Source organism: Callithrix jacchus, chromosome 20 (genome assembly GCF_049354715.1).
Source record: "Callithrix jacchus isolate 240 chromosome 20, calJac240_pri, whole genome shotgun sequence".
In the NCBI taxonomy this organism is placed as follows: domain Eukaryota; kingdom Metazoa; phylum Chordata; class Mammalia; order Primates; family Cebidae; genus Callithrix; species Callithrix jacchus.
The window spans coordinates 30,973,786-31,001,285 of NC_133521.1; the positions used below are offsets into that span (position 1 = coordinate 30,973,786).

The following is a 27,500-nucleotide window of genomic DNA, read 5'->3' on the forward strand; positions in this document are numbered from 1 at the left end:
CTTCCACTGCTCCCCCAAAACTGTTCTTCTCCCAGTCTTTCTTTTCTTAATAAATAATTTCACCATTTTCCAGGTTGCTAAGGTCAAAACTCAAGGAATCATTTTTGAATCTTCTTTTTTTTTATTATTACACTTTAAATTCTGGGGTACATGTGCAGAACGTGCAGGTTTGTTACAAAGGTATACACATGCCATAGTGGTTTGCTGCACCCATCACCCCGCCATCTACATTAGGTATTTCTCCTAATGGTATCCCTCCCATAGCTCCCTACCCGCCGACAGGCCCCAGGGTGATGCTCTCCTCCCTGTGTCCATGTGTTCTCATTGTTCAATGCCCACTTTTATGATCCATCCAAAGTCCTACTGGCCCTACTTCCAAAACGTATCCTGTATGAGCCACTTCTCAGCACCACCGTCCTCATGTCACTCCCCACCGCCATCCTCCTCTCTGTTGCTGTCATATTCTGCCTTGACCACAGTGACATCTTCCTGTTTCCACTCATGTCACCTCATGTGACAAGTAGAGTGGTCTTTTAAAATTAAAAATCAGGCCAGGCACAGTGGCTCATGCCTGTAATTCCAGCACTTTGGGAGACCAAAGCAGGCAGATCACCAGAGGCCAGGAGTTCGAGACCAGCATGGTCAACATGGCGAAAGCCTGTCTCTACTAAAAACATACAAAAATTAGCCAAACGCAGTGGCACACACCTGCAATTCCAGCTATTTGGGGGGCTAAGACAAGAGACTCACTTAAACCCGGGAGGCAGAGGATGTGGTGAGCTGAGATGGCACAGTTACACTCCAGCCTGAGCAACAGAGTGAGACTCCATCTCAAAAAATATATATATAAATGAAAATCAGATTATTTGTCTGTGAAACACACCAACTTCCCACAATACTTGGAGTAATATACAAAGAGCTTACCATGGCCTACAAGGCCCTCCATATTCTATGGTGTCTTTGACCTTAACCCTGACCATCTTCCCCATTGCTCACTCAGTTCCAGCCACACTGGGCTTCGTGTGCCCCCCAAATTCCTCAAGTACCCTTTTGTTGAAGGAGCTTGCTGTCTCCTCCCAGATAGGCTCTGCTCCCAAGATCTTTTCTCATTCTTTCACGTAACCCAGGTAATGTGAGTATCCTCTCTACATAGCCCAACCTGTCCTTCCCCAACCCTGTCATGTTCCTTATTCCCTCACCTGGCTATTTCCTTCCTAGCACTCAGCACTCTGAAATTATCTTGATTTGTGGAGGAAAGCAGCTGTTCCTGTCTCCTCCATTGGAATGCAAGGGCCCCGAGGGCAGCACCATTGACGACCTTGTTTGTAGTTGTATCCCCAGTACCTCAGCCTGCCCGGAGTGTGACAGGTGCTCAGTGAATAATTGTTGAATGAATGAAAACTGCGTGCAGTTCAGCACACACACAGTGTACCTTCCACGCTATTCCCACTTGAAACCTACAGCCATTCTTTAAGGAAGACAGGATACCTTCATTTTCTAATGCAGTTCTCCTTGGACAGATGAGGAAATGAGAGATCATATGATCTTCCCGAGGTCCTGTAGCTGGTAAGTGTAGGAGTTGTTGAGATACAAAGCCAGATTCTGACTTCTGATCTTTCTCCCACTCAATAGATTTCCTCCAGCCCTCTTCCGGGGCCCCCTCAGCACCGGCTCAGTGTCAGACCCAGTGTCGGAGGCGAGACGGGGCTGATGAGCTGTGCGCTCCCAGATGAACTTCTCACGCAGATCCTGGCAGAGCGGATACAGGTGAGTCCGTGTGGCCTGCACAGAGCTGCAGGGTTCAGCACTCAAACACCATCCCCACGCCCTGGGCAGAGGTTCTGGGCCATCGGCCGCCCACGGTGGTTCAGAAGGCAGTCATTTGCTTGTCTTTTGACAGCTCTTGTCACTCGCTGACCCTGGCCTAGTCTACAGCCTGAAGCCACTCACCTTCTTAAAGGACCAGAGAGCAGAAGACTACACACACATTTTTTTAATTACCAGAAACAGAGTGGTGTGTTAAAAATTCCAAATGTGGAGCTATGTTAACTGCTTCAGAAACATATTTTCAATGTTATTAAGTTCAAAAGAAGTAACTAGGAAATAGTGGCTAAAACATAACAACATCCTACATAAATATCTGTAAATGTGTATATTACACACACAGTAAAAACTCTGAAAATTCATGTTAACTGAGCTTATCTTTGGGTAGCAGGATTATAGAATTTTAGTCTTCTTTATACATTTCTCAATTATTTAACAATGACATACTGCTTTTAAAGTCGGAAAAACAATAACGCTGTTTCCAATTTTTAGTTTTTTTCCCACTGTTCTACAGTTAACAACAAGAAAATAAGGTCAGCAGGATTGAGGAGGGTATCACTTAAGCCGGTTTCTGCTCATGGCTTGCAGACATGTCTATACTGCTCACCAGGTGCCGGCTCTGGGTGTTTGCTTTCGTTTTTCATGTAGGGCCACAGTATTAATTGCACATTTACATATAACAAAATTAGACTTGAGGCTCCCAGAGGAGGGGGAATATCCCACCAGAGAGTTTTTTATGTTGAGATTTTCACTGCTACTTCATTAAAGGCACTATCACTCTCAACTGCTTTGAACAGTATGTTTCCATAAGTGTACCAGGGTTTTAGACACCCAGAGTAAAGACTGAGAAACACAGGTAAGGCCCCAAAGTAAGCCAGTGAGGCTGTGCTGCTCCAAGTGCTGGTCTCTGATGACACATGGAGCTTACACAGCTTCTTCCATCGCAAAGTCTTGCTACAAAGTTCAGCCACAGAGAAAGAATGATGTGGCTGTGGTACCTGTTCAGTTGCCAGCTGAATCAAATAGTGTGTTTAGTGGCACAGGTCATTTACATTATAACACAAGCTTCTTGTCTCATCAAAACCTAATGCTCATTCACTGGTGGCCAGACTATGGGCTACACTTTGAGTAACACTGAGTAAGGCAGAGGCTGTTCTTCAGTGGTTACTGTTACCAAAATCATTATACTCCAAGGCAGTAAGACCACTAAGAAAAATACAGAAAGCCCATCACTGGTGCCCCTGCTGCCGGCAACTGTGCTGGGGAACATCTTTCCCTTTTCATCTCATTTTTGCATACCTCATGGATCTTCCCAGACTGGCCCTTTGACATTTTTGTATGTTCATTTATTTCTACAGACAGAATAAATCCTTTACTCTACAGATATATACAATAAAGACCATCTGCCTGGGCGTGGTGGCTTACACCTGTAATCCCTACACTGGGAGGCCAAGGCAAACGGATCGTCTGAGATTAGGAATTCGAGACCAACCTGGCCAACATGGTGAAACCCCATCTCTACTAAAAATAGAAAAATTAGCTGGGCATGGTGGCAGGTGCCTGTAATCTCAGCTACTCTGGAAGCTGAGGCAGGAGAATCACCTGAATCCAAGAAGTAGAGGTTGCAATGAGCCCAGATTGCACCATTGCGTGACAGCCTCAGCACTGGAGTGACAGAGCAAGACTCCATTTAAAAAAAAAAAACGACCAAGGCTGATTAAACACTCTGATCCTTCCCTTTTATTTTATAACAACACCTTGGATTTAGCAAGCAGAAAGGCATGATGTTTGCATTGGGGCCCAGTAGGTCTGCAGAACCTTTTGCAATCCGAGTCAAAGCAGAAACAGAACAAATGAGGTTGTGGCCATGGTAACTGTCTTTGCTCTCTCTGGTTTCAGCTGAGTGACTGCTACCGAGGGGTGGTGTTTGACGGCCTTGACACACTCTTTGCTCGGAATGCCGCGGCCGCCCTCCTCTGCCTGCTGAAGGCCATTGGCAGCCGGGAGCATATATACGTTCTCAACATGGCCCAGGATTACACAGCCATGAAGGCCCAGGAGAAAGCCAAAAAGGAGCAAGAAGGCAAGGTCTCTTTCCTTCCCATTGGGCTCAGATGAAACTTTGACATTTGCTATTCCATTGGTGCCTCACCTCTGCCCTGTAACGTGGCCGGGAGTTTGTATTTCTACTTTGCTGGCAGGGAACTGGGATGCAAGTGGCCTGTTGGGAGGTTCTGTGGTGAAGGCTCTGCTGACAGCAGGTGCATTCCTGCTTCCCTCCCATCACACTGTACGCCCTCCATCCTTTCTGCAATTACAGCCATTACGGGTCGCATCCTGACTCAGGCAACTGATTTGCTTGTTGATTTTGTTTAAGCCCAACTATGCATTTCTTATAAAACTCAAGGTGTTGAGAAATTTTCCAAAACACCTACACCTTCGCCTGCTGCACACCAGGCACCATTGCAGACATTTTGTGTACTTTGGGGCATTTCATTCTCATAACCCTGTGAATCTTGCCCCCATTTTACAGAAAGGGAAAATAGAGCTCAGGGATAGCAAAAGTCTTATGCCAAATCACATTGCCAATTAGTAGGAGAACTGGGTCCATGTAATTCTAAAACCTTTGCTATTCCCCTCATTATACCAGTGGCCTGGGAAAAAATGTTAATAATTGAAAGGTATACATGCATGCACGTGCGCGCGCACACACACACACACACACACACACACACACACACAAGTAATGTTAGCTTAAGTTCCCAATATAGTCAGAAGCAGCCCCAGCAAATCTTGGCCACCCAGGGGGCAGGGTTGAAGGACAGAGGATGGTGACGCTGTCCATGGGAATCAGAGCCCCATCTCCCAGAAGCCTCAGCTCCAGCCACACAACTGCCCTTCCTCACTCTGGCTTACCTCTCCCTTCTAGCACAATCTATTCAAATCATAATACTTTTTCAAATAAGGAAATACTTCCAAGCATTAGGCTGTCCCAGTCCTTGAACAGAACTCAGAGTCAGCTTCCGGATAGTCTCATCCTGAGAAAGATCTGGAACAGTGACCAGGCATCCCTCAGCAGTCATCCAGCCTCTGGCTGCCTAGTTATCCAGAAAGTCATTTCTCCATAATGATCCACTTGAAAATAATTACCACATTTCCTTTTCCTTATCTTCAGAATGATATTTCTCCCAGTTAAATTGTGGGCTCCTCTCCCCTAAATCATCTACATTTCAAATGTCCTATGATGGCATGGCATCACGCATTCTTACATTAAAATCTCATGTTTATTGAACATCTATGAACACACCAGGCACTGGGGGAAGCACTTTACATGATCACATATTTAATCTCTACAACGGCCCTATGTTGGTATTCTTCTCTGTGATTATCCCTTGATAAATGGCAGGGAAATAAATCCAGGTGTCTGAGTCTGCAGCTCAAACTTGCAAGGATGATGGTGGTGTGAGGAAGGGAGGTGTGAGGAGGAAGCTGATGCCTTTGTCCTAAGTGTGAACCACCAGGCAGGGAAGGGGATTCCCCTTGGTTTGCAAATGGCCCTGTCACCATGATCCTATTAGTGGCATATGCTCATAATGAGTCAAGTCAGTGGGTGATATATGTGTCTTCTATCATTGCTGTGACAAATTACCCCTGTCTTAGTCTGTTCAGACTGCCATAACAAAGTTCCATAGATTGGGTAGCATGTCAACAACAGACATTTATTTCTCACAGTTCTGGAGGCTGGCAAGTCTTAGATCAAGGTGCCAACAGAAACAGTGTCAGGCAGGGGTCACCTTCTGGTCACAGAGAGCATCTTTTCACTAAGTCCTGAAACAAGCTCCCTTGGGCCTCTTTTATAAGGACACTAATCCCAGTCATGAAGACTCTACCCTCATGACCTAATCACCTCCTAAAGGTCTGACTTCTTAATATCATCTTCTTGGGGAATTAAATTGCAGCATAGGAGTTTTGAGGGGACACAAACATTTACACCATCGCAACCACAAACTTGGTTACTTAACACAACACAGATTTATTGTCTTGCACTTCCGGGGTCAGAAGTCCTAACATCTTTCTCTGTCACTTATCAAGGGATAATCACAGATAAGAATGATAACTCCTCCCTCATAGGGCCATTGTGGAGATTAAATAAGCGATCATGTAAAGTGCTTTCCCCAGTGCCCGGTGTGTTCATACATGTTCAACAAACATGATATTTTAATGAAATAAGAGTATGACTGTACACTATCTTAGGACATTTCAAATGCAGGTGATTTAGGGGAGAAGAGTCCACAATTTAAACAGGAGGAATTTCGTTCCAAAGATAACAGGGAAAATGAAAAGTGGTCATTAGTTTCAAATGAATCATTATGAAGAAATGAACTTTCCGGAAAACTAGGCAGCTGGAGGCTGGATGACTGCTGAGGGATGCCTGGTCAGTGCTCTGGATTTTTCTTGGCAGGGCCACGTTCCTTTTTAGGCTGTTGGGTAGCCTCTTTCTCTTGTCTTTTCCGGCTTCTGGAGGCCTCCTGCATTCCTTGGCTCCTGGCCCCTTCCTTGCAGCTCTGTAACCCCTGCTCCCACTGTCACATGATCACCTTCTCTGACTGCTTCTCCTGCCTCCCTCGAAAGGATCTTTATAATTAGATTGGGCCCCCCAAGATAATCCGATATAATCTACCCACCTCCAGATCCCTAATTTAATCACATTTGCGAAATCCCTCTGCTATGGAAGACAGCACGGTCACCGGTTCTGAGGATTAGGATATGGCCATCTTTGGGGGCCACTGTTCAGCCACCTGCAGACAGAGCCCAAATATGGAAGTGTGTGGATGAGGGACCCCCCACCGCAGGGATGAGGCACACCAGGCACCACACCAGCTGCCCCACACTGAGACCCTCCTCCACCTGGTTAGGTTGCTAGTGAGTCTGGGAAGGGCTTTTCACCTTCCCATCTGTGCTCCCCTCACAGAACGCAAGCACAAGGAGGCTCTTGAGAAAGAGAAGGAGCGTCTCCAAAACATGGATGAGGACGAATATGATGCCCTGACCGAGGAGGAGAAAATGACATTGGATCGGGGGATTCAGCAGGTGCTCCGGGAGCGGAAGAAGAGGTCAGGGCCAAGGGCTGGCCACAGCAGAAGTTGTTCCCCGGGACCGTCCCCACAGAGTGACCAGGACTGGGGTGTGAGCCTGGGCTGTCTTCCAGGAGGGCAGCAGCAGCTGCAAAAGGCCCTGGAAGATGACCTGCAGGGAGCAGGAAGACTCCAGGGTGCTGGCAGCTGTACCATTCAGGGTTTCTCCCACTCCCCTTCCTTCTCACTGAAGGGCATTTGGGACCAGGCTGTAATGTCATGGGTGGCCCTGGAGGAGGGGCCTCTGGCCCCTGTGCTGCCCTGGTGCCCCTGCTGGCCCACCTGACCAGCGCCCCCAAGTGTGGCTTATCAGTCTCTGTGCTCACTGCCTCCGTGCTTCAGTATCCACAGCTGGTCATCCACGGTCCACTCTCTTGACCTGGGCATAGCGACTGCTCCCCAGATCTCAGCTCTTCCTCCTTCTGCCTGGGTCCCCTTCTTGGCCTTGGGTGGTGCCTCCCATCCCCTGAGGTCTAGCAGTCATAGAATCCTCAGCCTGAGCAGTCCCCAGGCGGGCTCACCCTCAGCCACTTTCTGTGCCCCTCACTGGGAACCACGCAGAAATGACTTGATCCCCCCATGCCTCCTAGTGCCCAGGATACTTAGGACTGCCACCTCAGGCAATCTCAGAGGTTTTGGGGGCAGTGGGACATGTGTCCTTTCTGCCCTCAGATCTTCAAAGATTGCAGGGATGGGATGGGGGGCAGTGGTTCTATTGCCCACCTCCTCCCTGGGATTACAGGCGCTGCAGGGAGAGAGCCTAGATACTCACCTGCAATTTGCCCTTCTCTCCTCTGCTGCAGCTCCACACTTCTCCCACTGACCCGAAAGAGCTTGTGCCCTCTGTGCCCCTACAGTATGCCCTAATCTTTTATTTTTGAGACAGAGTTTCGCTCTGTCACCCAGGCTGGAGTGCCTCCACCATGCCTCGAGTGTCGTGATCTCAGCTTACTGCAACCTCCACCTCCCAGGTTCAAGCAATTCTTCTGCCTCCGTCTCCCAAGTAGCTAGGATTACAGGCATGTACCACCATGCCCAGCTAATTCTTTTTTGTATTTTTAGTAAAGACAGGTTTTTGTCATGTTGGCCAGGGTGGTCTCGAACCCCTAGGCTAAAATGATCCATCTACCTCAGCCTCCCAGTGTGCTGAGATTACAGGCGTGAGCCACCGTGCCCAGCTGGGTGTGCGCTAATCTTTCTGTGGCATGGTCCACTGTAGAAATGCCCAGTTCTCCAGAGTTACCAAAAGCCCTGCTTTGAGATTTTAGAGGGAACTCTTTTTCACCAGGGCTGTTGCTTTCAGGCATTCATCTCATGGTAGACTTGGAAAATGCAAATTTGATTCTCAAAGAGCAGCAACAACTTGTTTGTGTCACACCATACGTGCACGCGCGCACACACACACACACACACACACACACATGATGAAGTAGATGAGTTGGCTGCAGTGGGCAGAGAGCCATGGCACCAGAAACAGGGATTCCTGGATGAAAATAACTGGGTGCACTATGTTCAGAAGTGCCATTCCCTTACTTGTTTGTACCTGGTACTTGGCTTTGGTGCACTCTGTGCTGTCAGCAGCAGGGGCAGGAGCGGCTGATTGACAGCAGAAAGGAAAAGAGAGGGTGGAGGAGAGGAACACGGCTTTCAGGCTGAGCACCCTGGCTCTAAGCTAGCCACCACAGAGACTGCTTTGAAAATACCACTTCAGGCTAGGCGCAGTGGCTCAGGCCTATAATCCCAGCACTTTGGGAGGCCGAGGTGGGGGGCAGATCAACCTGAGATTGGAAGTTCAAGACCAGCCTGGCCAACAGAGTGAAACACATCTCTACTAAAAATACAAAAATTAGCCAGGTGTGTTGCTTTGAGATTTTAGAGGAATCTCTTCTTTTTTACCAGTGCTGTTGCTTTCAGGCATTCATCTCATGGGGGACCTGTCATCCCAGCTACTCAGGAGGCTTAGGCAGGAGAATCACTTGAACCCGGGAGGCGGAGGTTGCAGTGAGCTAATTGCACCACTGCATTCCAGCCTGGGTGACAGGGCAAGACTGTCTCAAAAAATATATATATATATCTACCATTTCTTACACTATTTGTTATTGTCTGAATAGCAAACATGTTCAGCTGTGGGAGGCTGGGCCTCATCTGCACTAATACCAGAACAGTCTTTGAAAGTTGCTTTTTTTAAGTGCTGAAAATCATGCTGATTTTCAGACTCAAAATACATATAAATGGAGAATTCCTCCCAGTTAAGTTTCAATGAATCAGTCTTGCTGAATGACCATTCAAACATAGATGGGAGTCATTTTTTTTTCTTGCCTTCTCTTCCTTTCTCCTTTCCTTCTATTTATCCAGCTTAGTTTGTTCTTTCTCTTTATGCCCAAGAAAGTTCTGCCCAATGTCCCTCCACCTGGAAATCCCAGGCAGTGGAGGGGTGGGTCATGGGGGCCCCTGAACTCTTTTTTCTCTGCCTTGTTTGATGAAGGGAGCAGGAGAGGCTGGCAAAGGAGATGCAAGAAAAGAAGCTACAGCAGGAGCTAGAGCGACAAAAGGAAGAGGATGGGCTGAAACGGAGGATCAAAAAAGGAAAGCAGGGAGTCGTGAAGGAGGAGCCATCCCTGAAGAAATCTCAAGCCGCAAACAAGCAGGTAACACCCCTCAGTCGCTCCTCGCCAGGAGGCAGATGTGGAGGGCAGCCTGGTGCCTTCCCCTTCCAGGAAATTAGCCTGATCATGTTCGGATTTTGCGGTGAGGCAGAAGGCAGGAGGAGAGGGACCAGCATTTGTTGAACACTCAACGGTGTGTGAAGTGCTGTGCCATTGAAGGCGGATTGTATGTGAAGTGCTGTGCCTGTACCAAACAACCCTGTCACCCTGTGAGGTTCAGAGAAATGAAGACAGTTCCAGGACCTCACCTACTTGGGTCTGTCCACAGTCCTTGCTGCTTACACCACCCCCTGCAGGGCCCAGGATGGGCTAATAGTAAAGATGTGTTCCCAGGAAACCACAAAGCCAGTGAGCCGGTGTGTCCAATCAGGAGCATACCCTTGGCAACCGTCAAGTAAGATACTTCGGCATGAGCTTATCCTCGCAGGCAAGGGCCAGCAGTTTATCCGCCTGCCAGGAGTAGCAGTCACCTCCCTGCCCCCTGTGGCACTAGAAGGGCAGAGAGGCTAAAGGAGCCCCCACAGTGGTGATCCTGGCTGACGGTCGTGACCAGTTGGTGTGGGCAGCCACGAGTCCTGAGGGTGAAACTATAACCAGCCTCCAGACAGGGTGCAGACTGGTCTAAGTAGGTGAGTGAAAGACAGTGACAGTGGCTGGGCAGACATGAGGGCAGAGAAATTGGTGTGCAGGGGTCTCGACCAGGGAGTGCTGAGGACGGAGCCGTATCTAAGCAAACAGATCTAGGCAGATTTGGGATGCCTGATACCGACCTGAAGGAAATCTATGACACCTCAGGCTGAGAACAAAAGGGGGTCCCTAAGAGAGAACTACCAGGACCAATCCCTACCTCTCCTAGGTGATTTTGTACATGAAGTCAGGAGGGAGAATTTGAGTACCTGTGTGTTTCATCCATTCTTTTTGCCGTTAAAGTCAATTTCTTATGTGGCATAAGTTCAGGATAATCGCTGCAGAAGTCACCTTCCAAAGCTTGCTTTTAAAAGACATTTCATTCATCATTAAAAGAGAGACTGTTTGCCGCACAGTTAACCTCACATTATACCCACTGACTCCGTCGTTGGTGTCTCCATCTGGAATCTGTTGGAACTTTTAAGTAGGAACATGTGGATTTTCCTATTTTACTCTCAGTTCAAGTTGCTACCGCCTGAGCACCTACCCCATCCCCCGACCCCGACCCACTACCGGGTTCAGGCCAGGTACTTTTGCACGTGCTTCGTTGACCTTGGATGGAGGTGGTAAGGACTTTATCACCGTTGTCCATTGGGAGACAGGCTTGTGTATCATTTGAGCTTAGCACAAAGCACAATCAATCATGTTCCCTGGGGGGACTTCTTGAGACTCTTGGACTAATGCAGTTGCCTGGTCTGAAAACACTCAAGGTCAAGAAAAACTGCTGAGACTAGATGCGCTCTCAGAAAGTGAAAGAAAATTCCAGGGGGAGTGCCAAGGTGAGAGGGAAGGACTAAAGACTTTCCTGCTTCCTCATCAAAAGGATTGCTCTATGTCTTACACAATCAGCACACCTGTTTTCCTCTCTGCTCTGGCTTCAATCTCTTCTCACAGGCTTTTAAGATGTGCTCGAGAATTGCCCACTTTTAGAATGAAAAAAAAAAAAAATTCTTCTTCAACCCTGGTGCCCTCCAGCAACCCCATTCCTCTCCTTTCTTTCATACTTGTCCCTGCTTGCTGGCTTTGCCTCATCACCCCTTCTTCCTGCCACCCCCTTTCGTATCCTGACTCCTGTCTCTACCACCACCTTGAATCCAAGGCTCCAGCCTGTCCATTTCTAGATGTAATGGGCATGGATCAGGCCTTGACTTGATTGACATTCTCCTCCATGAGCTTTACACTGTCAACCGGACCTCCCTTGGATCTCTCTTCTTTCTTCCTTTTTTTAAAATTATACTTAAATTCCAGGGTACATGTGCAGAACGTACAGGTTTGTTACGTAGGTATACATGTGCCATGGTGGTTTGCTGTATCTATCACCCCGTCATCTACATTAGGTATTTCTTCTAATGCTATCCCTCCCCTATCCCCCTACCTGCTCTTATTCCTCCCTTAGCCCCCCCACCCCGTGACAGGCCCCAGTGTGTGATGTTCCCCTCCCTGTGTTCATGTGTTCTCATTGTTCAATTCCCACTTATGAGTGAGAACATGCGGTGTTTGGTTTTCTGTTCTTGTGTGAGTTTGCTGAGAATGATGGTTTCCAGCTTTATCCATGTCCCTACAAAGGACATGAACTCATCCTTTTTTATGGCTGCATGGCATTCCATGGTGTATAGGTACCACATTTCCTTTATCTCTCTTCTTTCTTAGTGTCCTGGCCCGACCTTTCTGGCTTCCCCCTTCTCTCTGGCTTCTTTCTGGACCCACCTCCATCCATTCTTAGTCACTCTGCAGGTTTCCAGCCTCAGCATTTGTCTCTTCCTACTTAGTCTAAGGCTGACCCCCATCACATGCGTGACTTCACTGCTCCATGGACATTCATAATAGGTCGGAGGAAGAAGAGGGGAGTTAGGAAAAGCTTGCAAATTCCACTGCAAAGTGAAGGGCATTCCAACCAGAGGGACGGCCCCAAAGAGGGTACATAGAAAGGCAGGTGCCACATGAAAAAGAGCTAAACCAATGTTTTAACAACTAACATCTACTGTGTGCTGAATTCCTGCCTGTGACCAATCTCCAATCTCCACAACACCCGCAGAGGGAGACATGATCACCACCATCATTTTAGAGATGAGGAAGCTGAAATGCAGCACAGTTAAGGGATATAGCCAAGGTCCCATGGCCAGAAGGCGGTGGAGGCAGGCCCAATTTGTCCAACTCCAAAGCAGGCACTCCCTTCCCTGGGTCTTGCACCGCCTCCCAAGCCCTTAGTCCATCCATGGCTCCTGACACTAATTCAGGTTGTCCCTCTGACACTGGTAACTCAACACAGCCCACACTAAGCTCGTCATCTATGCTGCCTTTTTCCCAGACCTCTTCCTGGCTGTATATTCCTCCCCAACCCTTCTTTCAGCTCCCAGGCCCAAATCCCAGAGTCGCCCTGACTGCCGCCTCTTCACCTTCACCCGTGACCAAGCAGGAGCTCTGGTGAGGGAGTTCCCCTCCTAAATCGTTCTCAAGCCTGTCCCAGACTAGGGCTCTCCTTTCTTCCCCTGTCCCCAGCTGTCTCGCCTTTGCTGTGGTACTGTGTAGATGGGAGGTAATTCTATCATCACACCCCCTGGTCTTCTAGTTCTGGAAACAGGATGGGGACGAGGGCACAGTTTGCAGAAATATAAAGTGTGTTTTTCTGTTTTTCTTGCTTATTGACAAATTAGTTTAATGTCCATGGAAAGAAATCATAATTGCCCAGGCTGGTCTTGAACTCCTGGCCTCAAGTGATCTGCCCACCTCAGCCTCCCAAAGTGCTGGGATTATAGGTGTGAGTCACTGCGCCTGGCCAATCATTTTTATTTCTTTTGTGGATTGTTTCTGCCTTTCTTTTTTTTTTTTTGAAACAAGTCTCGCTCTGTCAATGAGGCTAGAGTGCACGATCTCTGCTCACTGCAACCTCCGCCTCCCGGGTTGAAGCAATTCTCCTGTCTCAGCCTCCCAAGTAGCTGGGATTAGGCACCTGACGCCACACCTGGCTAATTTTTGTGTTTTTAGTAGAGATGGGGTTTCACCATGTTGGCCAGGCTGGTCTTGAACTCCTGACCTCAAGTGATCCACCCATCTCGGCCTCTGAAAGTGCTGGGATTATAGGTGTGAGCCACCGCACCCAGCCTCTTTTTACCTTTCTAATCAGAAGATTTCCTTCCATCTAGTAGCCTACTGTTCTTTAACTGTTTATCCTATAAAATGAAATCTACTGGTGATTCTGATTTTCTCTATATCGGTTTTTCAAATCTTAATATGTACACAAATCACCCAGGGATCCTGTTAATATGCAGAGAGGTTTCGATTTAGTAGGTCTTGGCTGGGGCTTGAGACTCTATTTATAACAAGCTCCCAGGTCACATTCATGCTGCTGGCTCTTGGGTCACACTCTGAGTAGAAAGGCTCTAAGCAGTTGCTTAGCAGCCAACATTAATGTTAGCCAAAGCACAGTCTCCAGTGGCTATATCGTCAGGAATCTTTAAACTGCAAGCAACAGAAGACTCGATTCAGGCTATCTGAGGTGGTGTGCACCTGTAGTCCCAGCTACTCAGGAGGCTGAGGCAGGAGAATTGCATCAGCTCAGGAGTTTGAATCCAGCCTGGAAAACAACACAGCAAGGCCCTGTCTTAAAAAAAAAAAAAAAAAAAAAAAGGCAGCAGCAGAAGAAAGACACAGAAAACCCTATTCAAAACACTTTTAAAATATAACATTTATTTGCTCACATATATGAAAATTCATGGCTTGTTCCATCCTGAATTCTTATTTCAGATACTGTATTCTTCAGTTCTAAAATTTCCTCTTGGTTCTTTTTAAAATTTTCAATTTATCTGCTTAGAATTCCTTCTGCCTTACTGATCATAGTTAGAATAACCGCATACAGTTCTTGTCTGACAGTTCCCCCAGCTGAGTCACCTCAGGGTTGGCATAGGTTGGCTGAAACTTTGATAATTTGTGGCAGTTTCCTGACTCTTCATATGTCAAGGAATTTTGTATCAAATCCTGGAATTTTTTAACGTTATGTTGTAGACTCTGTATCGTATTACAGTTCTCCAAAGAATGTTGGTATTTTAGGTTTAACAGACACTTAAGCTTGGTTGGATCAAGTTTTGGTCTTTCACATCTGCAGTGGTCAGTGACTAAGATGTCAGTTCCATTCTTTAAACCTTATTTACAAATTGCTTTTAGTTTGCCCCACACACGCATAGTTCAAGAGTCAGCCAGCCAGAGTTCCTCTTCTCTGACACTCTCTTCTTCCTGGGGTCTCCCCTTCACTCTCTGGAGGCTCTGAATGCCCCAGAACTTCTTTCTCCGGCTCCTCTAGAATGAAGGTTGGTGGGTTGATTGGTTTGATTGTTTGTTGTTTGTTTCCAAGACGGAGTCTTGCTCAGTCGCCTAGGCTAGAGTGGGTTGATTGGTTTGATTGTTTGTTGTTTGTTTCCAAGACGGAGTCTTGCTCAGTCGCCTAGGCTAGAGTGGGTTGATTGGTTTGATTGTTTGTTGTTTGTTTCCAAGACGGAGTCTTGCTCAGTCGCCTAGGCTAGAGTGCAGTGGTGCAATCTTGGCTCACTGCAACCTCCGCTTCCCAGGTTCAAGCCACCTCCTGCCTCAGCCTCCTGGGTAGCTAGGACTACAGACACGTGACAACACATCTGGCTAATTTTTGTATTTTTAGTAGAGACAGGGTTTCACCATGTTGGCCAGGCTGGTGTCGAACTCCTGACCTCAGGTGATCCTCCCACCTCAACCTCTCAAAGTGCTGGGATTAGAGGTGTGAGCCACCACGCCTGGCCCCGTTGGTGGGTTTTTCTATTGCAGTGTGGCCATCAGCTACTACCACTGCCATGACTATCTTCAGTAAAGCCACAAAAAAGGGGAAAGAGGACTCACTTTATGCAACTCTCTTACTCCAAATTTCAACACCCCGTTTGTAAACTGCCTAATTTGTTTAGTCTCTAGAGCTCTCAGGGAGTTTTATTGCTGGTTGTTCATTCTCACACACGAGAACTGTAAGCCCCCATGCAGAGTTCTTTGCCTGGATCTCTTGGCTTACCTGTGCCGGTTTTGCTCTCTGACTGATGCTCTCCATATGAGAACCCCAAAAGTTCTGGCTTAGATTCGCCCAGGTCCAAACCCAGCTGAAAAGGAGTGCTTCATTAAAACACCATTTTGGCCATGGTGCTGGCTCTCACTCTCACTGGAGAGTGCCATGTGCCTGCTCTGAACCAGTCACCTTGGCCAGGAGGATGCCATTCTGTGACTGGTCAGTTCTGAATCATCTACTTAATCCTGGAATAAGAGGTGTTGGCACAGAGCAAGAATAAAGGATGGGAAAAATAAAGGGATGTTGGACAAAAAAAAAAATCACAGAACCAGCTATAATGGGAGACAGGACAGGAAGCGAGAAATACACCTGTCAGTCTGGAAACTCAAAAACTAATCTGTGCAGCTATGAGTTTGTCATATACCCTCTGGGCCAAAGTTTCCGTATCTCATCCCTAGATGATCTCTAATTTCCCTTCCTGCTGCAGTCTTCTCTGTCCTACTGGAAAGCTTGTTATCTCTTAAAATTTTCATTTCAAAAATATAACCAAAAAAGTGCACTTTAACTAAATCTGATCCTGATGTTTTTGGGGTGCGTGCGTGTGTGTGTGTGTGTGTGTGTGTGTGTGTGTGTGTGTGTTTTGTTTTGTTTTGACAGAATTTCGCTCTTGTTTCCCAGGCTGAATGCAATGGCAGAATCTCTTCTCACTTGCAATCTCCACCTCCCAGGTTCAAGTGATTCTCTTGCCCCAGCCTCCCAAGTAGCGGGGATTACAGGTGTCTGCCACCACACCCAGCTAATTTTTGTATTTTTAGTAGAAACAGAGTTTTACCATGTTGGTCAGGCTACTTTCGAACTCCTCACCTCAGGTAATCCACCTGCCTTGGCCTCCCAAAGTGCTAGGATTACAGGCGTGAGCCAGCATGCCCAGCCAATCTAATCTTGTTTTAAACAAATGAATGATGGTTTCTCACTGTAAAAGAAGAAAGTCTTGCATTTGGCCGTCATCCTTGTTTCGCCTCTGAACTTTCCTTTGCTTCCTTCTTTCTCTGTCCAAAATCCTCCTCTCTACCCTCCAGCTAATCTTAAACCCAAGTCTATCCCTCTCAACTTGCCTTCCTCCCTTAAATAAGCCCTTGCCATCCATCGTTTCTTACTCCAAATCTATAAAAGGAAATTTTCTCCCAAGTGTTATTCCTTAAAAACAAAGTTTACCTTTATATTTATATTTTGTGTCAATGGTTTGTTTTGTATTGGGTGTTATTTATTAAAGATTGAACAAAGCCTAGTGGAAGTTTGATCCGTCTAATCACTTGACTAAATAGTGTGTTAATAGACTAGACAGAGTTTTATTTTCCTCAGCCACCGCCTTGAGGTATTTCCATTTGAAGATACAGGAGTCCACATTTACCTCCTTTTTTTTTTCTTTTTTGAGGCAGGATCTCATTTCGTCACCCAGGCTAGAGTGCTTGGCGTGGTCACCACTCACTGCAGCCTGATTAAGAGATTATCTCCCGGGCTCAGGTAATCCTCCCACCTCAGCCTCCTGAGCAGCTGGGACTGTGGGGGTGCACCACGGCACCTGTGTAAATTTTTTTTAGAAATGTGGTTTCACCATGTTGCCCACGCTGTTCTCAAACTCCTGGGCTCAAGCAGTCCACCCGCCTAAGCCTCCCAAAGTGCCCTTTTCTAAACGATATACTAATGTTGCTATGTATTTGAATTTTCACTATATATTTTGTAATGCACAGACATTACTGTTATTGATTAAAACAATCAAAATGCATTTATTTTTATCTACATGCCCATTTATCGATATTTATCAATCCACATTTCTCAGTACCCCCCTAGACACTCTTTTAACTCCTTTCTACATCTTTCGTATCCATTTTCTTTTACCTAAAGGACATTCTTTGGTGTTTTTTTTTTAGGTGTAGTTTCTTTGGCAACAAATTACTCAAGTTTTACTTGTCCGAAATGTCTTTACTTCACCTTGATTTTTAAAGAGTGTTTTTTTCTAGGCAGGTCTCTAGGTTACCAGCCATTTTTCTTCAGCACTTTGATGATATTGTTTTTCTATCTTGGTCTTCATTGTGACTGTTGAGATGTCGGCTGTCAGCATTATTGTGCTCCTTCCATGTTAGTCTTGATGTAGGGAAGGTGAGCCCCATAGTGGGGCTTAGCCTGGAGGGTTCTCGACTCTGCCCAGGAAAGTGTTCAAGGGCAAGGTGGAGGTGGAAGAAAACAATGTTATTGAGGCAGTGTGACAGCTCTGTGACTGCTCCTACAGAGCAGGGCTACCCCGAAGACAGAGAGAGCAGCTCAGGACAGTTGACAGTCCTATTTATACCCTTTTAATTGCATGCAGATGAAGGGGCAGTTTATGAGAAATTTTAGGGAAGAGGTCTTTTGAGTCATTGAGTTATTGCCATGGAAAGGGGTGGTAACTTCTGGGTGTTGCCATGGCGATGATATATTGACATGGCACACTGGGGGGTATGTCTGTTTGGAAAACTGCTTCCACCCCTGCCTTGTTTTAGCAAGTCCTCAATCTGATCCAGCGTCTGAGCCCTGCCTCCTGCCTCATTCTGTTTCTGACTGCCTTTAAGATGTTTCCGTTTGTCTTTAAGGTCTCAACGCCTTTAAGATGTTGTGTCTTCATTCGGTAATTTACTACGATTCACCTAGGTGTGGTTTTCTTTGTATTTTATCCTACTTGGGGTTTCTAGTGATTCTTGAATATGTGGATAGGGAACCATTAGCCAGTAATTTTTCCAAATTTCTTCTCCTCGTTCTTTCTCTCCTCTCCTTCTAGGATTCCAGTCATACATGTGCTAGGCCTTTTTGCAAACTTTTCACAGTAATACATGTCGGTTGTGCTTAGTCTATGTTCTACATACATTTGTCCTCTCTTTATGTGAAATATTTTATTCTGATGTATTGCCTAGTTCACTGTCTATTTTTCAGTAATGTCTAATATGCTACTCAGACTTCGTTTCACTTTTTCTTTTTTTTAAATTGCATTTTAGGTTTTGGGGTACATGTGCAGAACATGCAAGATAGTTGCATAAGGTACACACATGGCAGTGTGATTTGCTGCCTTCCTCTCCTTCACCCACATCTGGCATTTCTCCCCATGCTATCCCTCCCCAGCTCCCCCCACCGCTGTCCCTCCCCTATTCCCCCCAATAGACCCCAGTGTGTAGTGCTCCCTTCCCTGTATCCATGTGTTCTCATAGTTCATCACTCGCCTATGAGTGAGAACAGGCGGTATTTCAATTTCTGTTCTTGTGTCAGTTTGCTGAAAATGATGTTCTCCAGATTCATTCATGTCCCTACAAAGGACACGAACTCATCGTTTTTGATTGCTGCATAATATTCCATGGTGTATACGTGCCACATTTTCCCAGTCCAGTCTATCATCAATGGGCTTTTGGGTTGGTTCCAGGTCTTTGCTATTGTAAACAGTGCTGCAATGAGCATTCATGTGCATGTGTCCTTATAGTAGAATGATTTATAGTCCTTTGGATATATACCCAGTAATAGGATTGCTGGGTCAAATGGAATTTCTATTTCTAGGTCCTTGAGAAATCACCACACTGTCTTCCACAATGGTTGAACTAATTTACACTCCCACCAGCAGTGTAAAAATGTTCCTATTTCTCCACATCCTCTCCAGCATCTGTTGTCTCCAGATTTTTTTAATGATCGCCATTCTAACTGGTGTGAGATGGTATCTCAATGTAGTTTTTATTTGCATTTCTCTAATGACCAGTGATGATGAGCATTTTTTTATATGTTTTTTGGCCTCATGTATGTCTTCTTTTGTAAAGTGTCTGTTCATATCCTTTGCCCATTTTTGAATGGGCTTGTTTTTTTCTTGTAAATCTGTTTGAGTTCTTTGTAAATTCTGGATATCAGCCCTTTGTCAGATGGTTAAACTGCAAAAAATTTTTTCCCATTCTGTTGGTTGCCGATTCACTCTAATGACTGTTTCTTTTGCCGTGCAGAAGCTGTGGAGTTTGTTTAGGTCCCATTTGTCTATTTTGGCTTTTGTTGCCAATGCTTTTGGTGTTTTGGTCATGAAGTCCTTGCCTACTCCTATGTCCTGAATGGTTTTGCCTAGATTTTCTTCTAGGGTTTTTATGGTGCCAGGTCTTATGTTTAAGTCTTTAATCCATCTGGAGTTAATTTTAGTGTAAGGTGTCAGGAAGGGGTCCAGTTTCTGCTTTCTGCACATGGCTAGCCAGTTTTCCCAACACCATTTATTAAACAGGGAATCCTTTCCTCATTGCTCGTTTTTTGTCAGGTTTATCAAAGATTGTATGGTAGTAGATATGTTGTGTTGCCTCTGATGCCTCTGTTCTGTTCCATTGGTCTATATCTCTGTTTTGGTACCAGTACCATGCTGTTTTGATTACTGTAGCCTTGTAGTATAGTTTGAAGTCCAGTAGTGTGATGCCTCCCGCTGTGTTCTTTTTGCTTAGAGTTGACTTGGCTATGCGGGCTCTCTTTTTGTTCCATATGAAGTTTAAGGTGGTTTTTTCCAGTTCTGTGAAGAAGGTCACTGGTAGCTTGATGGGGAGAGCGTTGAGTTGGTAAATTACTTTGGGCAGTCTGGCCATTTTCACGATATTGATTCTTCCTAACCATGAACATGAAATGTTTCTCCATCTGTTTGTGTCCTCTCATTTCTTTGAGCAGTGGTTTGTAGTTCTCCTTGAAGAGGTCCTTTACATTCCTTGTTAGTTGTATTCCTAGGTATTTTATTCTCTTTGTAGCAATTGTGAATAGCAGTTCGTCCTTGATTTGGCTCTCTTTCAGTCTGTTATTGTTGTATAGGAATGCTTGTGATTTTTGCACATTGATTTTGTATGCTGAGACTTGGCTGAAGTTGCTTATCAGTTTCAGGAGATTTTGGGCTGAGATGATGGGGTCTTCTAGATATACAATCGTGTTGTCTGCAGATAGAGACAATTTGACTTCCTCCTTTCCTATTTGAATACCCTTTATTTCTTTTTCTTGCCTGATTGCTCTGGCTAGAACTTCCAGTACTATATTGAATAGGAGTGGTGAGAGAGGGCATCCTTGTCTAGTGCCAGATTTCAAAGGGAATGCTTCCAGTTTTTGCCCATTCAGTATGATATTGGCTGTGGGTTTGTCTTAAATAGCTTTTATTATTTTGAGATACGTTCCATCAATACTGAGTTTCTGAGGGTTTTTAGCATAAAGGGCTGTTGAATTTTGTCAAAGGCCTTCTCTGTGTCAATTGAAATAATCATGTGGTTTTTGTTTTTGGTTCTGTTTATGTGGTGAATTACGTTTATAGACTTGCATATGTTGAACCAGCCTTGCATCCCTGGGATGAATCCTACTTGATCATGGTGGATAAGCTTTTTGATGTGCTGTTGCAATCGGCTTGCCAGTATTTTATTGAAGATTTTTGCGTCTATGTTCATTATGGATATTGGTCTGAAGTTATCTTTTCTTGTTGAGTCTCTGCCGGGTTTTGGTATCAGGATGATGTTGGTCTCAGAAAATGATTTGGGAAGATTCCCTCTTTTTGAATTATTTGGAATAGTTTCAGAAGGAATGGTAACAGTTCCTTTTTGTGTGTCTGGTAGAATTTGGCTGTGAACCCATCTGGACCTGGGCTTTTTTTGTGTGGTAGGCTCTTAATTGCTCCCTCAACTTCAGACCTTGTTAATGGTCTATTCATAGTTTTGGCTTCCTCCTGGTTTAGGCTTGGGAGGACACAGGTGTCCAGGAATTTATCTATTTCTTCCAGGTTTACTAGTTTATGTGCATAGAGTTGTTTGTAATATTCTCTGATGATGGTTTGAATTTCTGTGGAATCTGTGGTGATTTCCCCTTTATCATTTTTATTGCATCTATTTGGTTATTCTCTCCTTTCTTTTTTATCAATCTGGCTAGTGGTCTGTCTATTCTGTTGATCTTTTCTAAAAACCAGCACTTGGATTTATTGATTTTTTTGAAGGGTTTTTTGTGTCTCTATCTCCTTCAGTTCTGCTCTGATCTTAGTTATTTCTTGTCTTCTGCTAGGTTTTGAATTTTTTTGATCTTGCTCCTCCAGCTCTTTCAATTTTGACGATAGGGTGTCAATTTTGGATCTCTCCACTCTTCTCATGTGGGCACTTATTGCTATATATTTTCCTCTAGAGACTGCTTTAAATGTGTCCCAGAGATTCTGGTATGTTGTGTCTTTGTTCTCATTGGTTTCGAAGAACTTCTTTATTTCTGCCTTCATTTCATTGTTTATCCAGTCAACATTCAAGAGCCAGTTGTTCAGTTTCCATGAAGCTGTGCGGTTCTGAGTTAGTTTCTGAATTCTGAGCTCTAACTTGATTGCACTATGGTCTGAGAGACTGTTTGTTATGATTTCCATTCTTTTGCATTTGCTGAGGAGTGATTTACTTCCAATTATGTGGTCAATTTTAGAGTAGGTGTGATGTGGTGCTGCGAAGAATGTATATTCTTCTTGCATGCTCTGCTCATGTACCCCAAAACCTAAAATGCAATAAAAAATTAAAAAAAAAAGAATGTATATTCTGTGGATTTGGGGTGGAGAGCTCTGTAAATGTCTGTCAGGTTTGCTTGTTCCAGGTCTGAGTTCAAGTCCTGGATATCCTTGTTAATTTTCTGTCTTGTTGATCTGTCTAATATTGACAGTGGAGTGTTAATATCTCCCACTATTATTGTGTCAGAGTCTAAGTCTCTTTGTCAGTCATTAAGAACTTGCCTTATATATCTGGGTGCTCCTGTATTGGGTCCATATATATTTAGGATCATTAGCTCTTCTCGTTGTATCGATCCTTTTACCGTTAGGTAATGTCCTTCTTTGTCTCTTTTGATCTTTGTTGCTTTAAAGTCTATTTTATCAGAGACGAGAATTGCAACTCCTGCTTTTTTTTTTTTTTTTTGCTCTCCATTTGCTTGGTAAATCTTCCTCCATCCCTTTATTTTGAGCCTTTGTGTATCCTTGCATGTGAGATGGATTTCCTGGATACATCACACCAATGGGTTTTGGCTTTTTATCCAATTTGCCAGTCTGTGTCTTTTGATTGGTGCATTTAGCCCATTTACATTTAGGGTTAATATTGTTGTGTGTGAATTTGATACTGCCATTTTGATGCTAGCTGGCTGTTTTGCCCATTATTGATGCAGATTCTTCATTTTGTTGATGCTCTTTAGCATTTGGTATGTTTTTGGAGTGGCTGGTACTGGTTGTTCCTTTCTATGTGTAGTGCCTCTTTCAAGAGCTCTTGTAAAGCAGGCCTGGTGGTGACAAAATCTCTGAGTACTTGCTTGTTCGCAAAGGATTTTATTTTTCCTTCATTTATGAAGCTCAGTTTGGCTGGATAAGAAATTCTAGGTTGTAAGTTCTTTTCTTCAAGGATGTTGAATATTGGCCCCCACTCTCTTCTGGCTTGTAGGGTTTCTGCCGAGAGATCTGCTGTGAGTCTGATGGGCTTCCCTTTGTGGGTAACCTGAACTTTCTCTCTGGCTGCCCTTAGCATTTTCTCCTTCATTTCAAGCCTGGTGAATCTGACAATTATGTGCCTTGGGGTTGCTCTTCTTGCGGAACATCTTTGTGGTGTTCTCTCTATTTCCTGGACTTGAATATTGGCCTGCCTTGCTAGGTTGGGGAAACTTTCATGGATAATAACCTAAAGAGTATTTTCCAGCTTGGATTCATTCTCTTCATCACATTCTGGTACACCTATCAAACATAGGTTAGGTCTCTTCACATAGTCCCACATTTCTTGGAGACTTTGTTCATTCCTTTTTGCACTTTTTTCTCTAATCTTGCCTTCTTGTTTTATTTCATTGAGTTGATCTTCAACCTCTGATATTCTTTCTTCTGCTTGGTCAATTTGGCTGTTGAGACTAGTGCATGCTTCACAAAGTTCTCATGTTGTGTTTTTCACCTCTATCAGTTCACTCATATTCCTCTCTAAGTTGTCCATTTTTGTTATCATTTCCTCAAATCTTTTTTGAAGGTTCTTAGTTTCTTTGCATTGAGTTAGAACGTATTCTTTTAGCTCACAGAAGTTTCTCATTACCCACCTTCGGAAGTCTGATTCTGTCATTTCATCATACTCATTCTCCATCCAGCTTTGTTCCTTGCTGGTGAGGGATTGTGGTCCCTTGTAGGAGGTGAGGTGTCCTGGTTTCGGGTGTTTTCCTCCTTTTTGCGCTGGTTTCTTCCCATCTTTGTGGATTTATTCACCTGTCATCTGAGTAGTTGCTGATTTTCTGATTGGGTCTCTGAGTGGACATCCAGATTGTTGATGATGAAGTATTTCTGTTTCTTAGTTTTCCTTCTAACAGTCTAGCCCCTCTGCTGTAGGACTGCTGAGGTCCACTCCAGGTCCTGCTTGCCTGGGGAACACCTGAGGCAGTTGCGGAACAGTGAGGTTTGCTACCAGTTTCTTCTTCTGCTATCTTTGTCCCAGAATGATGCCCACCAAATGTCAGTCTGATCAGTCCTTTGTGAGGTGACTCTTTGGATATACAGGGGTCAGGGAGCTGCTGGAGGAGACAGTCTGTACTTTATAGGAGCTCAAGTGCTGAGCTGTGAGCTCCGTTGTTCATTGAGGACTGCTAGGCAGGTACATTTAATTGTGCTGCAGCAGAACTCATACAGCCCCTTTTTTTCCTCAGGTGCTCTGTCCTGGGGAGTTAGGGCTTTATTTATGAGTATCTGTTGCACTGTCCTACACAGCAAGGAGGCAGTCTAGTCACTGCCTGCCTGCCGAGGCTATGCTGAGCTGCTCTGGGCTCCGCCCTGCTGCCGTGGGCTCTGCCCTGTTGCCATGGGCTCCACCCTGCTGTCATGGGCTCCGCTCTGCTGCCGTGTGTAATTCCCTATAGTCCTGTTTATATGGGTATGGTTAGAACTGCTGTGGCAATGGTGGCCCACCTCTGTAATGGCGGACTCTCTCTGTTATGGCAGGTTGCCTCAGCAACAGCAGGCTGCATCAGCAATGGCAGGGTACCTCTGTAGGGGTGGAGTGCCTCGGTAATGGCAGACGCCCCTCCCCCACCGAGCTGCACCATCCTGGGTTCAGCTGTGCTTGCCGTGAAACTCTCAACCCTGAGCATTTCCAATTGCTGTTTTGTTTGTTTTTGTGGGGGTGGGACCCGCCGAGCCTGGTCACCTGGCTCCCTGCCTCAGAGCCCTTTTTTTTTTTAAGTTGAATGGTTGACTCTCTCCCAAGTGTTTCAATCACCTGCTGAAAGGGCGCCGGGATCTGTGTGATTTCCCATGCAGCGACCCACTGTGCCGGCTGAAACAACATCGCTACCGGGAATCTCCTGGCCTGGCTTACTGTTTAAGTCCCGTTTAATTAGATGAATGTGCTAATCTGCCTTCCCAAATCTCAAATTGCTGGTTTAACAGGGCAACCAGACCAGTGTATTTTGTAGAGTGCCGCTGTGCTGCGGCGCAGACCGAAATGGCCGTGCCAGCCAAAACAGCCACTCTGGCAGCCTGTGGGGCTCCTACACCTGGGAATCTCCTAGACTGTGGGCAATAAAGATCTGTCTGGAAATATGGCATCCACTCACCCTCTGTGCTTTCACTGGGAGCTGCAATCCTGAGTTGCTCCTATAGCGCCATCTTCTCCTCTCTCCATTTCAGTTTTTCATTTTGCTATTGCATTAAGAATCCATTAATTCTTTTCTTATTGTTTCTAGTTCTCTTCAAGATTCTCAATTCTCATTAGGGTTTTAATTCCCTCAGTGTATTAAATATGTTTTAAGTCCTTGTCTGATAATGCCATACATGGATTCCCTGGCAGTCCTGTCTCCTGTCTGTCTTTTGCTCTTGGTTTACAGTCATATGGTCTTGACTCTTTAGTTGCCAGGTTTTTTTATTTTTATTTTTATGGATGGAGGTCTTGCTTGCCCAGGCTGGTCTAGAACTGCTGGCCTCAAGCAATTCTCCCATCTCAGCCTCCCAAAGTGCTGGGATAACAGGCATGAGCCACCATGCCCAACCCAGGTTTTTATCAAGGGCCAGATATTGAATGAAAAAACACTTTTTGAGGCTCTGAAAAATGTTGTCTCCCTCCAGAGAGAACCACTGTTTGATGCTGGCAGTCAGCTAGGCTAAGAGTACTAGAAATCTTGATTCAATCGGTATTGAGATCATTTAAAACTGAGCGTCAGTGGTTGACCTTTTTATTTATTTTTCTTTTTTCCACTTTTATTTTAAGTACAGGGGTACACGTGCAGGAAGTGCAGGACTGTTACCTAGGTAAACGTGTGCCACTGTGTTAAGCCCTGCGTCCATTAACGATTCTTCCTGATACTCTCCCTCCTCCCACCCTTCAACCCCCAACAGACCCCAGTGTGGGTTGTCCCTCCACCCATGTGTCCATGTGTCTTCATCATTCAGCTTCCACTTATAAGGGAGAATACATATTATTTGGCTTTCTATTCCTGATGGCTTCCAGCTCCATCCAATGTCCCTGCAAAGGACAGATTGACCCTTATTCCTAATATGGAGCCTTTTGGAGTCTTAACCCAAAGGCCCAAGTGGATTTACCAGGACCTCTTTTCCTTGGCAGGCCTGGAGTCTAATATTTGAACCCCAGCCCCACGAGTCTGTCAGAAGCTTTGCTCAGCTTCTCAGCCACACTGTCAGCTACAAATGCCCTCAAGGGAAAAGCAACCCCAGACACTGGGCCTGCTTCTCTCTATTTCTCTCCTCTCCCAGATCTTAGCCTGAAACTGCCTTTATGGCTCTCCAGTGCTTTCAGACACATGGGTTTTTTAAACATTTTGTCAAGATTTTCTACTTGTGGGTGCTGAATTTTAACAAGTGATTTTTCTGCATCCATCGACATGATTGTATTTCTTTTTCTTCTTTAGTAGGATCACACAATAGGTTACATATGGCATTATTGGATCAATTTGTTTTGGTCTTAAAGGTTTATTCAGCTTACCTTTTGCTTTCCGAGTTAATTTGGTCATTCATGATTTTCTGAAAAAGTATAAATTTTATCAGATTTTCAAATTTATTGGCATAAGAAAATTAATGGTTTTATCTTACTATCTTTTTCACCTCTTCTATCATTTCTATTATTCTTCTATTGTTTCTATTATTTCCTCTCAATCATTTCACATGTTGTTTATTTATACCCTTCTCTTTGTTTTTCCTCAATGAACCTTACTAGGAGTTTGTCATTTTTATTATTTTTCCAAAGAAATAACTTTTGCCTTTGTGGATTATCTTCATTGTATGTTTTTTGCTTTATTAGCTTCTGTTCTTATTTTTAAATAATATCCTTCTTTCTACTTTTTTTTTTAGACAGAGTTTCGCTCTTGTCACCCAGGATGGAGTGCAATGGCATGATCTCAGCTCATTGCAACCACCACCTCTCAAATTCAAGTTATTCTACTGCCTCAGCCTCCCAAGTAGCTGGGATTACAGGTGCCCACCACCATGCCTGGCAAATTTGTGTGTTTTTAGTAGAAGCAGGGTTTTGCCATGGTGGACAGGCTGGTCTCAAACTCCTGACTTCAGGTGATCTGCCCACCTTGGCCTCCCAACATACAGGGATTATAGGCATGAGCCACTGTGCCTGGCCCTTCTTTCTACTTTATTTGCATTATTATTCTGTTCTTTTTCTAACTTCTTGAAGTGATGCTTATCTTATTAATTTTCGATCATTTTTGTTTTCCAATTTATGAAAATTTATAAAAGGCACCAGGCACAGTGGCTTATGCCTGTAATGTTGACACTTTGGGAGGCCAAGATGGGTGGATCACGTGAACCCAGGGATTCAAGACCAACCTGGGCAACAAGGCAAAACCCTGTCTCTACAAAAACAATTTAAAATTAGCTTGGCATGGCGGTGCACACCCAGCTACTTGGGAAGCTGAGGTGGGAGGATCACCAAGCCCAGAAAAATCGCACCACTACACTCCAACCTATCCAAAAAAAAAAAAAAACAGAAAAGTTACAAAAGCATGCAAAGACATATACGCTTTCAAACATTATTTTTTATATTCCTCAATTATTGTTATTCGGTGTTTTCACTGTTCAATTCTAAATACTTTCTAGTATCCTTTATGGCTACTTCTTTAATCCATGAATTATTTCAAAGCATCTTTTCTAATTTCCAAATGAACAGCTTCATT

The 27,500-nt window shown here is 44.9% G+C and overlaps 1 protein-coding gene across 23 annotated transcripts in view; it reads left to right on the plus strand.

Annotated features, from left to right (window-relative positions):
* The window catches only part of HYDIN (HYDIN axonemal central pair apparatus protein), a 516,394-nt gene that overhangs the window by 376,751 nt on the left and 112,143 nt on the right, over positions 1-27,500 (plus strand). For 19 of the 23 annotated variants that reach the window (XM_078357699.1, XM_078357700.1, XM_035282169.3 and 16 more), the window contains 4 exons: positions 1,633-1,767; positions 3,724-3,907; positions 6,797-6,938; positions 9,445-9,607. In XM_078357699.1, coding sequence (XP_078213825.1) covers positions 1,633-1,767; positions 3,724-3,907; positions 6,797-6,938; positions 9,445-9,607 — 624 coding nt within the window. Of the gene's footprint in view, positions 1-1,632; positions 1,768-3,723; positions 3,913-6,796; positions 6,939-9,444; positions 9,608-27,500 lie in introns of those variants that run through there. The other 4 variants (XR_008478211.2, XR_013530166.1, XR_013530165.1 and 1 more) reach the window with 3 other exon arrangements.